The sequence below is a fragment of the Brachypodium distachyon genome, chromosome 2 (assembly GCF_000005505.3).
Source record: "Brachypodium distachyon strain Bd21 chromosome 2, Brachypodium_distachyon_v3.0, whole genome shotgun sequence".
In the NCBI taxonomy this organism is placed as follows: domain Eukaryota; kingdom Viridiplantae; phylum Streptophyta; class Magnoliopsida; order Poales; family Poaceae; genus Brachypodium; species Brachypodium distachyon.
The window spans coordinates 8,182,394-8,195,860 of NC_016132.3; the positions used below are offsets into that span (position 1 = coordinate 8,182,394).

Genomic DNA, 13,467 nt, shown 5'->3' on the forward strand with positions numbered 1-13,467 from the left:
AAGTAACAAGAAGCAACTTATTACTTATGTAATCAGTGTTTTAGTACGACAGATTATTCATAAAAGGTGCTCAAAATACAGCTTTGGGAATTGGCGATCACATCAGGCACGAACCTAAAGATTAGGGACACGAGAACCATTACCATAAACAAGGCAGGAACGGTTGCATTATTGCAAGCCTTAAGCAATGATACAGCAGAACATTTTACCAGAGGAAATAGGAAATCACTTCTTTTGTTTTCCTTTCCAATCTCAACCCCCAAAATAAATGTATAAAAAGATAATGTTACATTTAACAGCCGTGCTAAATAAGGTACACCTTTTTGCGTTACAGATTAACTTTACAACAGTTCTACAAACCTGAGCTCGTAGAAGTACCGTGTGAATACAACATAAATGGTCAAACAATTGTCAGACTGGATATGTATATATCATCTGCTCCAGTCAAGGTTCATCCATTGTCTGAATTGGAGGTGGGGTGACACTAGGACCTGAAGAGCTGCTACTGTCTGTTCTCTCACGGATCTCCCTGTACTCTTGGCATATGGCACACAAGTGACAGAATAAGTGGGTCGTCAAATCGCCGCATGGTGCTTCCTGGAAAATATAAGTATTTTAGATGAATGACTCTGGCCAAGGAAAGGACAGGCTGCCTCTGATAAATCACAGCATGAATGGATGATAAGGCCTATGAAGAATCTAAAGATAATCACACAGCAATAGGCAATTAGAGTTACAGACCAATTAAAGGGTAATAATGATAATGGCAAGCAAAGTTCTAACTACTCACCGGAAGATTGTACTTTGCTCTTAGTGTTTGGCGATATCCACAAGCATAACAAGCAACAGCAGACCCCGGAACTGCTAATACAAGTCCCCCGGTACACAAACAGCAGAAACTTGTAAGAAGACCCCAAAGCATGCAATGTGTAGTGCATGATCCAGCAAGAGTTCCAGAACCCAAGAACTGTGCATTTTTTCCAAAAAGGAAGCAGGGGCAAGCCGCACCAATACAACCTAGAATGTGATCAGAACATTTGAGGGTATAAGAACACTTTTCCTACTCTGCAAGTAAAAGGACTTCTGTTCAGAATAATACTGTATATTCTGATAACACTTCCGAATTGCATTAAGAATATTGCTTAGGCTATCATGACTTTCTAATGTAATTATGTAAAGCAATGCTGGAATAGTGCAGAGATTTCCTTGCGAATCCAATTGTACAATGAAATGATGTTTTTACCATATTTAGTACCTTGTTACTGTGATTTCAAAGGACAGACAAAAAGGACAGAGAAAAGAGCAACAACCAGGGGTAAGAATAAGCTGAAACCAATATCACAGTACTTGTTCAAATTTTAAGTTCACGCTTTCCTCCAGCTCAACTCCACAGCACCATGGAAATATTAACTAACTGCATATGTCACCACGAGAATTAGTTCTGTTTTCTTTTTCAATCCCCTTTTACTAACCACATATGAGAAGGTGACAGGAAGCTATTGATACTCTCCCTATGAATTGGAACAGGGGCACAAATTCTCTATTAGTCTAAGTCAGTCTCATCTTTATGAAAGTTGGCTCCAGTGAGATTACAAGAGTAACTTTAACACTGGGAATTCTGAACGGGAAAGTGGATTCGACTACTCTTAGGATAATGCAATCAAATCATGTTCATCTAAAAATGAAAATATATTTGAACATTACAACATTACTTCCATATTGTTTGAACTTGAATGCAGTAACTTCAATGATTATTTCTATCCTAGTTGTGGAGTTGAGTATTCAATTGGGTTACACCAATGGCCATCGGCATAGAAATATCGATCCTCAATATAAGAATTAAAATGTAACTTAGAGCGCCACCGACTACCAAGATTAACAAAAATAGATAAGACTGTTCTCATAAGTCATAACTATGATCAAATTTGTCTCTAAAGCACCCACTTGTTCCCACATATTATGTAATATGTGCTAAGAAACCATCAAAACTAGTACTACAATGTGATAAATCTGATAACTGAAAACAGAGATATGTTACTAGGTGCAGTTTCAAGGTTTTGATTTTATCTTATCATTCAACCAAAGAGCACCTTTTATCTTTCCTTCTGTAAATCAAGGAGTCACAGGTCAGAAAGTAGCATACAGCTCTGTGGATCATCAAAACAAGCACAGATGCCTGAAGACCATTGTGTAGGATCCCGGCTTAATTTATGGCGTGCAGAAGTATTCTCCTCCGCTGCAGGAACGTGATCCTCTTCAGTGTCTACACCATATAATGGAACATACTGAGGCGGCACATAGCTTCCTTTTCCGTCCATCTATGTAACACAAAAGGCAGTGGTTATGGTAAAAAAAAAATACAGCTTCACTAAAAGATGATAAAACATTCGACCCCGCCGCACAGTGCAGTGGAAAGACCGAGCTTAGTTACGAATTGTAAACTCCTAGTGTGTTTGATTATAATGGTGAAGGCCGCACATTAAAAGCAGAAGAATTCAGCATGCTTTGAACAGAAAAAAAATGAAATCCTTACAGATTGACTTTTGAATTGAGGGTATCTCCTAATTCAGATAGCATCAGCAACATATATGTCGAAAACAAAAACAAGCATTCTAAACTACTAAGACAATATCCTCAGGTACTCCTGAGAAAAGATAGATTTTCAATCACGCAACCACCGTTTCCCAGAGAATGAATGAATCCACTATTTCCGTCACGCGGTAGTCAATATGTTGGATTCAAAATTTACAATTCGAGCAAAAAATAGAATTGTGTTTCTAAAACACAGGAGGAGGACCGGCCTACCTTGATTTTGCCTCAGTACGAATTGGGCGAGATTAAGGAGATGAAAAGGGGGGCTAAAGGGCAGAATCGGTTCGTTGGGTGATGGGAGGAGAAACGGTCGGGAGCGAGAGAATCGAAGGGGAGATCAACCGGCGGTGGGTGGCGGCGGCGCCGCGAGGAGGAAGACGAGAGGGGGGGCTGGGACGCTCGGCAGCGAGATGGGCCAAAAGGAGGGAGGGGTGGCGGCGCTCGCGCGAGGAGGAAGACGAGCTAGGGGGCCGGGGGCCGGGGCGCTCCGCAACTAGACGGGAGGTGCGTCTCACGAAGGACAGGAAAAAAAAGACGAGATAGATGGGCTTCGTCCCACCCCACGGGTAAGCCTTATTCGTTATTCAGTTCGTACGATTTTGAAATCACGAGAATAAGAGAATAAGAACAGAAGATTAAAATTAAAATATCATACACACTTCAATCCATATAAATTACACAAATTTAGAAACATTCCTTAGGAATCTAACATATTCATTTGTATGAAACAAATGTTACATATAGGAAAAAATGGGTTGAAATCTTGTATAAATCTTATAAGATTCCTCCGAATAGGGTCTAAAAGGCGGGCAAAAAAATTATCCATAGACTCTGCCTACTTTTTATTTTATTTTTACCATGGTTTGTAAAGCGTTTACGTTAATTTCAACGTAGGTCCAATCAACTTAGCAGCAGTGAGTTAGAACTCTTGTGATAATGCAGTCGAAGAGGTTTCTACAGCATGCAATCATGTGAGATGTAACTCTTCAAACCTATTCATGCTACATTAACATGAGTTCTCGTCCATACACATTGCATAAATATCAAGTGCAAATAAATTACTAATTAATTCCAATGCCAATTCCATATATTTTAATCTCAATATGAACTTCGTGTGAATTATGTAAATTGTCAATTTCTCTCTAGTTCTTATTTCAAATTTCATATGACAAAAAGAGTTGTGTTCTTTTAAAATTACTTTCAAAATTTAGTTATTGTGGATTTCATATGGAACGTACGCCGTACGCAACAAAAATCAATTTCAGAAGTTTACAGCTCTTTGTTTTGAATTCTGTAAAATAATAATTGTATTATAAAGATCAGCTTCTATTTTTGATATAGAATATTCCAAAAATTAGCAATTTATGAATTTTATATGGAGTTAAACCAAACTACTAATTAAATTTCTTTTTCGTCCAAAAATTATACATTCAATATTATTTCCGTAGAGCACAATATCAGTCTGGTGGAGTCGATATGCAAGCATATCTTCTTTTTTTCAAGTCTGTCATCTAAATTGCTCTTTTTCCATCTCTTGAAGAATCGTAATATATACACACGTATATTCGGTTTTTTACTTGTCAAATGTTATTAAAAAATCCTCTACATACAGGTGAGCACGTGCTTCCAAATCCACCTTTGAATTACCAAAAGGATATCCTTTGTGTCCTGAACAGCGTGAGGGCAACACCTGTGTTGAGGAAGACGACCATAATTCGGGTGGCCTGATCGATGGCTCGAGCGTCTGGTCTTGCAATCAGCTTTAGCACCGTCTACCCAATCATCCAGGCAGAAGGAATTGTCTGAAGATCTTCTGGTTTGACAGAACCGAATTTGTGGCGGAGGATTTGCTCTGGAGGCGGGAGAAAAAGGTCATGGGTCGCTGGGGATCTTCTGGTTTGACAGGACCGAATGCCGTGGCGAAGGATTTGCTCTGGGCCTCTGGCGTCGGGAGAAAAATGTCATGGTTTGCTGGGGCAACGCCAACACGTGAAGGTGCCTGAGGTTAAGGCTGATAGGTGACTATGGAGCTCTAGTTGCCCTCGACGTTTAGGGCCGTTCCGTTACCCAAACAGGTTGCCGCCGCTGTCCGGGAACGACAAAAGAGTTGGGAGGGAGATGAATCTGGTTGTATGAGACCACAGTAGACGAGTGTATTTTCAACATTTTGTGTGGGCCCAACCTGTCAAAGGGCAAATTATCGAACTACCAGCAAAGTTGTACTCCCTCCACGTCAATCTTTATGAAACGGAAGGAGTACATAAAACATCCATTACAATATAAAGGGCGATAAGAATGGGTGACAAATTTCCCATTTCTCTCCAACAAACCTGCTTCAGTTCAAACAATCGCCAGAAGTACTGCACCAAAAGGATAGTAGCCACCTATGGACGGCACAAACTGTGCATTCTACCAATCTACTATCATTGAACTAGGAAGATTGCACAAACGACAATTACCTTTTTTACAGTGTGAACATGACAAGATCCTAGACTGAAACTAGCAAGTGGCCCAGAGGAATAACCCTAAAGCAAGACACATACAAAAGTAGAGTTACAGGATTCTCCATCTCATCTGTGTAATTAACTAGAAATTCCTGGAGTGACTGGCTCATGCCCGTGCACCCGGATGCGGTAAATGCATGTCAGAGCAGAGCTTCCATGGTTCGAAGCGAAGTCCAGCCTAACCATGTTGACAACACTAACATCTGCCACAGTAATATCGAATGTCTGGACATTGTTCTTGGCTAGATCATAAGTGAATTCGGTCAAGGTAGACATCTTTGCAGCATGACTTGGGGGGGTTTCGGTAGGTGGCCCTTGATACCACCCAGATACACGGCAGTCCTTTGGTGCTGTGGACATATCATACGCCACATCCTGCATGTCATGCAACAGAATAAGTTCAGTAGTTGCATGCTCGAACACAAAGAAATTTTCGCAAGACCAAAATAAGTACTTCTTCCGATCCATAGCAAGTGTCTCAGATTTAATGTAAAGTTAGTACAAAATTGTACTAGACCTAAAACACTTATTATGGATCAGAGGGAATACTCTGTATTTATCTTCTTTTCTAAAGGAGCATTTATCTGTCCTAGGCTAGCGTATTGAGCACGTGATAGTTAAGAAATGGTCCATCAGTAGAACTATCAAATGTAACTTGAATGTAAACAGATTGTGTGCAAACATGAATAAAATAAATTTGCTTCATATTCACAGCTCTATATATTTTTTGTGTGTAACTTGGTGCACAGGCATGTCAACTTGAGAGGACATTTGAGAATGAGGTGACGAAAACAAAATAGTTTAGCTTTGTTTGGGGTGGAAATAGATACTCGATATTTATACTTAAAAAATGTACGGGTATCGAATTTGAAAAAAGAACTTGAAACTTACAAATATGAACAACTCCCTGTACACAACAACAAAGCCTTTGTCCCAAGCAAGTTGGGCAGGTAAATTTCAACCATTCTATGCTACAATTATGACCAACTCTGTATATGTTGCTAAATGCTAAATTCCACCAGGTTTATTAGAGTTCTTTCTTTTGGTTAAAATCACCAGTATCTTCAACACCATCAGCCTACTAGCAGGAAGTTTCGATACAGCAAGTCCATAAAAACAAGAAACAACAATCCCTTGTACAGTAATTTGCCTCTCAAGAGTACTGCCCATGCTAGTTATCACTAATTAGTAACAAAAGGATACACAACAAGTACTATTCAAAAGGTCAGAAAAACAAAGTCAACTATTAAACAGGATACATGGTAAGGTCTGTTGGAAAATATCGCTAATAAAAATAAACAAAACCAAAATGGTAATCTTATGCAAAGATAAGCATAATATGTTCACAGAGCTCATTGTTCCGCTACTAACCTGATTGCATAAAATGCTTTTTTCACAAATAGTTAAGGATACGGTAAACAATATTAACTTGAAATATCAAGAATAACCAGGTTTCAAAAACTAAAAGTTGGGTGCCATCATATTTCTAGTAAGCCTCAACAAGCCATAACCTGATAAAACTTTGTGCTTTGCTATTACCAAAAATTCCTTCAGTCATGTTGCGTATTACAAGAATTGATGTAGCATGTATGTTACTTGCAACAAGGCTGAGAACACAAAGCTAAAATGTTAGGACCCTCGAGCTTAAGCCAACTAAACAGAACTGAGCTTTGCATTCAACAGGAACAAAAGAAAATTGGCAGTATCATTGGCTCCTATTTAGTTGGATGACTATAGAAGTAACCGATCATCTTGCCAATTCTCATAGGGTGGAATATGGCTCAGAAGTCAGAACAGCAATGAGTTTTGTTTAAACAAGTTGGTACATTTGCAGTTATTTAATACAATGTATTGAACAATAGCTTAGGTTGAGAAAAACAAACTAGAAAGAGTTGCAACAGAATGTTATGTGTTTCATAAAACAAATCACAATTGTTTTAAGCCAAAAATAGGTACTTTAGAGCAAATACAGTATATAAATGGCCACTGGAAATAAAGGTATATGAGAAAAGTCAGATCAGAAAGCACCTCGGACTGATATTACCATGGAAGGGAAAATGTTTTCTTTTGTTAAATTTCTACCAAGGATATAATGCAAGTTTTGTAGAAGGAGCAGCATTTCTATGTATGATTGCTTTAACCACAGGCTATGTACCCAATGATTGATAAAGAATGGAATAGCATTGATTGTTGACTAAACATAGCAGCTTAAGAGTGCTAATAACAAAACATAATTTATCATTTCTATTAAATGCTTTACTTGGAAAAAGATTCCATCTAGGATTAGATAATCCAACATACCCCAATAGAACGCAAATGCTAATAGGAGCTTATGCATCAAACCTGAAGCACCTTCATACAAATGCTACAAAAACTTCTGCTTCTTCGTGGTTTCACAAAATTTCAACAATTTGAATTCGCTGACAGATGGCTAACCCCACTCCTATGTCTAGGTCAGCCAATTTATTTCACACTTAATTCGGGATATAATAGGGCACACAAATGAAATCAACATTGCACTGAATAACTGAGCACACACGAAAGAGACTGCTATAGCTATGTAAATGGCTTGTCAAGAAATTTTACCTTGGAGACATGCTCCAGTGTGATCGCATCAGGGATTATCCCCTTCCTTAGCTGGATCTCAACGAACCCACTGCTCCCTTTCAAGGGTAAGCACTGGCCGGGCTCCCCAAAGCTCGGCTGAAGTATCTTCTGCGACGGATCGCCTTTGTCTCCACCGCCAAATGGTAAAGCAGAAAGGAGGCCACCACGTTTCCCAGCGTCATACGCCTCGGAGTGGCGCATAACTCTTCCCCCAGCCGACCCCACAGCATAGTCCACCCTGCCAATCCCATCGGCAGCATGCTTCTCAATCTCCCTCATGGCGATCTCCTTGGCCACCAAGCGGAGCTGGTCCAGATCGACCTCACTACCCGAATCTGGGCCCAGGCTCTCCTTTATCTCATTTAAGAAAGTCTCAAACTCGTCCTTCCTGAGGAACTCCATCTGCTTGAGCCCGCCCAGAGAGTCGTTCAACTCATCGGTCCTAGACTCGAGCCGGCTGAGCTGTGCCTCCAGGGCCAGCCTCTTCTCCTCGAGCAGCGCCGCGAGGTGGCCCCGTGCGGCCCCAACCTCACCGTCGATCTTGCGGTTCACGGCCTCGACCTGAACCTGCAGCGCCCGTAGGGCGCGGACGAGGGAGGCCTCGACGTCGTCGACGCGCGCGTTGTAGGCCGCAAGCGCGACGTCGTCGAGCAGCGCGGGAGGAGCCGGGTGCGCCCAGCGCCAGGCCTGGTCGCCCAGGTAGAGGAGCACGGCGAGGAGGGCGGCGTTCTTGGCGGCGACGCTGAGAGCGGTCTGCCATCTCGGGCGGCCCGAGGACGACAGCCCCCTCTTCCGCCGCGCCTGGGAGAGCGGCGGCGCGGCGGCGGTGGCCGCGCGCGAAGTCGGGGTAGAGGGGTGCGGGCGCTGGTCGAGGAGGAGGACGGACCGCTTGCGCAGAGCGGCCGTGGCGGCGGCTGCGGGGCGGGAGGCGGCGGGGCTAGGGTCTAGGGCTAGCGGGGAGACCGGGTTGGCCACCGCGGCGGCGGAGAGGGACGGGGACGGCATGGGTTGGGGGGAATCTAGTTTGAGACGGAGAGGCGGTTGAGTCGAAATCGGGTGGGGAATTTTCGGGGGAAACGGGATGGAAATGGAATCGAATCGGATGGAGTGAAGGAGAGGGAAACGAGACAGCGGGGCACGCACCAAAGTCGAAACGACGCTCCGATTTGCTTCGGCACTGACGGGTGGGGTCGTAAATCTGAGTGGATTTCCACGTGGGCCGTGACTATATTAACCCAATTTCGACGATTTTGCAAAGAAATCTGAGTGAATTTGTTGCGACCCATGCGCTGACTGCTAGCTCCAGGGAGTAACTCCTAACTAACCACATACTAATTTTGTAACAGTTAGAACACAACCTTAACTATTAAATTATTCTCTTACCCAATGAAAAGATAGTTTTCGCATATGTGACGGGTTTTAACCAGTTGACCTTGACGACCACATTACAGAGGGGATCGCTGCAATTTTAACAGTATACTCACGACAACATTTATGATTTTTCTGTTTTATTTTAATTTTTATGGCAACTTATAATTTTTTAATTTAAAATTTGAACCTCAACCAAAATATATCATTTTTCTACCGATCGTATTCCCAATGAAGCTGAGATTTAACGGTAGACCGAGAACATGATTTTAATTTTATTAATTTTTCACAATTTTCTTGACTGAAAAAGGTTACTCCCTGCTATTCATATTAATTGTTAAAATATTACATGTATCTAGACACTTTTTAGGCATGGATACATCTAAATTTGGGCAAATTAGAGGCAATTAATATGGATTGGGAGAGTAGTTGATTTGGTAAAAACGTATCTCCTATGTGAATGGTAGGAGTAGTTTAAACGGTGGTATTAAAAGATGTATTCTAAGTGGTATTGGAGTTCAATGGTAATTTTAACTATGTGGTTAGTTCGGGGTCGTAAATATGGACTTATCTCGAAAAGAACACGAGATTATTGTCCGTACATTTCATGTGGAAATGAAGGATTCATCACAGCTTAATTGTGATATATGCAATCCCATGACAGTAACCAAATTATCCTGCCGTATTATGAATATCCATATAGGTTTGCTGGATTAATACATCTACAGTTGTCGTAAGACATAATTTGCTGGTAGAAAAGTTCGTGTAGGTTTCTATTATGTGACAGATAATAAGCGTAAAGGAACAACAAGCTTGCATGTAAACCAAAGGATCAAATTTTACTTTTGCAGGTTGGCAGGGAGCTTAATTTTACAGGCTGTGAGAGGCCGAAGGACCAAAGATTTAATCTTGCAGATTGGCAGGGAGCTTAATTTTACAGGCTGAGGGGGCCGAAGGACCAAAATTTAAATTTACAGATTGGCAGGGGCCGCGCGAACGCGTACCCCCTCTACCACAAATTATGACGTTCACTCTCCCACTTGGGGAGATGATAAACCAGCGCACCCACCAAGTGCAATGTGGGCCATTGATCTAGGCCACGGGCCTTTTTGATCGCCCGTAGACCCCGTCCAGGTAAGTAAGGACCAAGGTCGCACCTGGCTCTTCTTTTATAGCGAGACGACGAGAGGTATACTCCTTGGACTCCCGATGTGGTACTAAACTCAACTGAGACTCTCCACGAGCAGTTCTCGGTTCGGCCGCTGGCTCCAGTCCCAATGGGCTGCGGAAAGACAAAAACACGCATGGGCTTTTAGGTTGCGGCTCGTTTTCGGCCCGGTTATTGCGCTACGAAAGGCTCGGCGAATATGAAGCCTGTTTTCTCTCTCAAATCAAATTGTTGTGACTCGGAGATAGGAAGTCTCGTTTCCCTATTTGCTCGAGTCAATCGGTCGCTCTTCCATCGGAAACAGCTAGGCCTTGGATCCTCTTAAAAAACAAACTAGGCCTTGGATTTATCCGTGTCATCTTTCTCACTCTCGTTTTCAATCTTTGTCGACATATCCATCGACCAAAGGAGAAAAAGAAGTCTTTATCTTTACATGGTACCGTCGCTTGATCCTGTTAAGCCTTGTTAAAATCGCCTGTGCTGGACTGAATACGCTGGCATGCATACCCCGCAGTGACGAACCTTTCTTTGATCTTAGAAAATAGATTCTCTCCCGAAAAACTAGTCTTAGAAAAAAAAGAGTCTTTTCAAAGTCAAATAATGAAGTATCGCCGTACGTGCACCCACTCTTGTATACACGTACGATTCTTTTTTTCTTTGAGGTAGCTCACCATGCACGTTTGCCACGTGGTCCGTGATAGGCGATTCTTCGGCCACGCCGGAGAAATGGTCTAACCAAATGTCCCAAAACAAATCCTATCCGGTACCTAATCCCGTCTATCTTGCCATAAAAACAGGACAACACACACATATATACAAAGCATACAACACGGCTGCTCGCTTGTCTCGTCTGCCCGCTTCTCCCATGTCAAACCCTTCGTCAAAGATGCACACTTAAAAAAAATAAAAGGTTTCCTAAAAAAGATGCACACTTAGCCAAATTAACAACAGTACGTCAAAGAAATTCTTGGATGGAGTTCGTCACGCATGCACCCACCCCCAAACCTGACCACTTCGTTTCAACCAAACTCCTACGCAGAAGAAGATGCTGCTTGCCGAGCGGCCGGGGAAATGATGTGCCCCGGACAGACCGCAAGCGTTACGTGTACGCCGTGGAAGACAGAATCATGACGACCGTCGACTACTGCTAGTAGCTGTAACCAAAGCATCAAACGGCAACTAGTGTGTAGTGCGAGGTGCTCATCATCATTGTCATCATCATCAGCTCGATCGTTGCTTGCTTTGCTTAGTGAAACGCATCATCACGGTCGGAGCACAAAGCCATCTTTCGACCTGGATAAGCTCGATATGCACGATCGATCTTCTTCTCTTTCGGATGCGGTCATCGGGGTGGATATTTCTGTTCACCGACGGCATCGCCCCATGTATAAACAAACCCGCGGACAAAGCGGCCTAAGAAAAAAGATGTACCGTACTACTCTCTGGAGGGAGTAGTTTACTGATCCGGTGATTCCTAGCCACCTAAACCACCCCCACGCGGATTCCTTCGTGAAAAGTTACGTCAATTCTCAGGCGTGTGTCAGGGTTTTTTGGCCGGTGATGGGAAATCAACGTGAAAAGACTTTTGTTTTTGTTCTGCCGGTTGTTTTTATCGCAACCGGCGCCATGATGCGTTTGTTTAGGTGAGGTGGGTATTCGGTTTTGGTAACGAATAAACAAGAGGATTGAAGTCATGACAGGACCTTGCGGATTATTATCCAAAACAAATGACAGGACCTTGGATTGCAAGCCAAGGATATGCAGGATGGTTTTATATGTTGGCAAGGGAAGAATGCGCCCGACTCGATAGAACGCGAATCGCGGCCAGATAGAACGTGTCTGGATGTACAGGCCAGAGGCCAAAATGCATTCCCCTTTATATGTTTCGGAAGAGAAAATGTCGCTTATTTTTTCGAGCCGAGCCGGATCGAGTTCTTATGTCGTCTCAATCGTTAATAAAGCAAAAGAGAGTTGCTCAGTTAACTTGCGAAAAACGGGACAAAAACGGTAACAACATGCCCACAAACACCCTGGGCAATACTTGGCTATACCCGCACACAATTTAGATAGACCACTATTCTATGGTGATGGCGATATGATCGATGTTGGAGTTAACTTGACCTAATTTACCTTGGTGCCCATCCGGTTTGAAACACATGAATCCATTCTTTACGTTAGAATGATGGTTATTTCAATCAACATGGTATTTCATTGCTATTTTTTAGTGAAAATGTTGTGCTTTAAATATTTTTACGCCGGGAAGTGTAGCCCACACGAAACCCAGACATCGGTCTTTTGGGTTGGGTTGTCCATGCCTAGTCCTAGAAACATATGGTTGACAAATCGAACAAGGGGTGATGTTTCTTAGGAAAAAAACAAACAATACGAGAAGTATGAAAGATGAAGACAACAGGTAATCGCGTCAGACACTTCCCATAACGTTATTCCTCCCCAACCGACTGCAAGTGCAAAATGAAGATAAGAGGTTTGCTACTTTGTATCCCTCGTGCTCAATCTCGATCCTATCATATATATTTTTCTCGAAAAAGAGGACGTTCGTCGATTCCCATCATCATTATGTCAATACCATTAAAACCTCTCTCTGATCCATATTATTTGACGCAGTTTTATCTAAATATGCATGTATCTAAACAATGAAACAAGTCTAGATTTGATGAGGGAGTAAGTAGTTTGTGTATCTGCTCAGGGTGCTTGGTCTGGGCCCATACCGACATCACTCCATCAATACCGGTAAAATGTATGTGCATGCCGGTGCTCTGGATACACACCAGCGTAATCATTCGTATTAACATACTAATTAACGTCGACCATTTATCGTTTCTCACCATCATCTACATTTGACAGCGGTCCTTTCACTGACAAAAGCATGCTCACGCACACTATTAAAACTTGGCATGGCGAGCGAGCGAGCGAGCGTGCACATGCAATCCTTTCTCCTTCTGTTACAAAGAAATGTGACACAATCTATCTTGCATGTTGTTTTTCCTCTCGCATGCACTAAACAATGCTCCCGGACTAAACGATTTGATGTATATCTTGGAGCGGAATGTACTGTAAGATTGATAGTAGGAAAATAATAAGTATTCAAAATTTCACATCGCAGCAACCGCCATAGGCTTTTCCATCCCGCTACGCAGAATATCACAACAACCACTAAAGCTAACCCAGTTCTTCCCCCCCCCCCCCCCCCCCCCCCCCTCTCTCGCA

At 42.5% G+C, this 13,467-nt stretch overlaps 2 protein-coding genes and 1 non-coding gene across 3 annotated transcripts; all 3 read right to left on the minus strand.

The window, feature by feature from the left end:
* Positions 1-139: 139 nt before the first annotated feature.
* LOC100840913 (cell number regulator 5) lies at positions 140-3,122 on the minus strand. The gene is made up of 4 exons (XM_003566763.4): positions 2,806-3,122; positions 2,144-2,318; positions 791-1,017; positions 140-597 (listed from the first exon to the last, which is right to left on the minus strand). The coding sequence occupies exons 2-4, from the start codon at positions 2,316-2,318 to the stop codon at positions 445-447; spliced, it is 555 nt and encodes a 184-aa protein (XP_003566811.1). The 5' UTR covers positions 2,806-3,122; the 3' UTR covers positions 140-444.
* Positions 3,123-4,805: 1,683 nt separating this feature from the next.
* LOC100843043 (SUN domain-containing protein 1) lies at positions 4,806-8,802 on the minus strand. The gene is made up of 2 exons (XM_003566768.4): positions 7,683-8,802; positions 4,806-5,471 (listed from the first exon to the last, which is right to left on the minus strand). Exons 1-2 carry the CDS (start codon positions 8,706-8,708, stop codon positions 5,175-5,177), a joined length of 1,323 nt encoding a protein of 440 aa, XP_003566816.1. The 5' UTR covers positions 8,709-8,802; the 3' UTR covers positions 4,806-5,174.
* A 1,250-nt stretch (positions 8,803-10,052) lies between these two features.
* LOC112271242 lies at positions 10,053-10,213 on the minus strand. Its single transcript, XR_002964234.1, has one exon. It is a non-coding gene; the product is annotated as a U1 spliceosomal RNA (small nuclear RNA).
* Between the last annotated feature and the right edge of the window lie 3,254 nt (positions 10,214-13,467).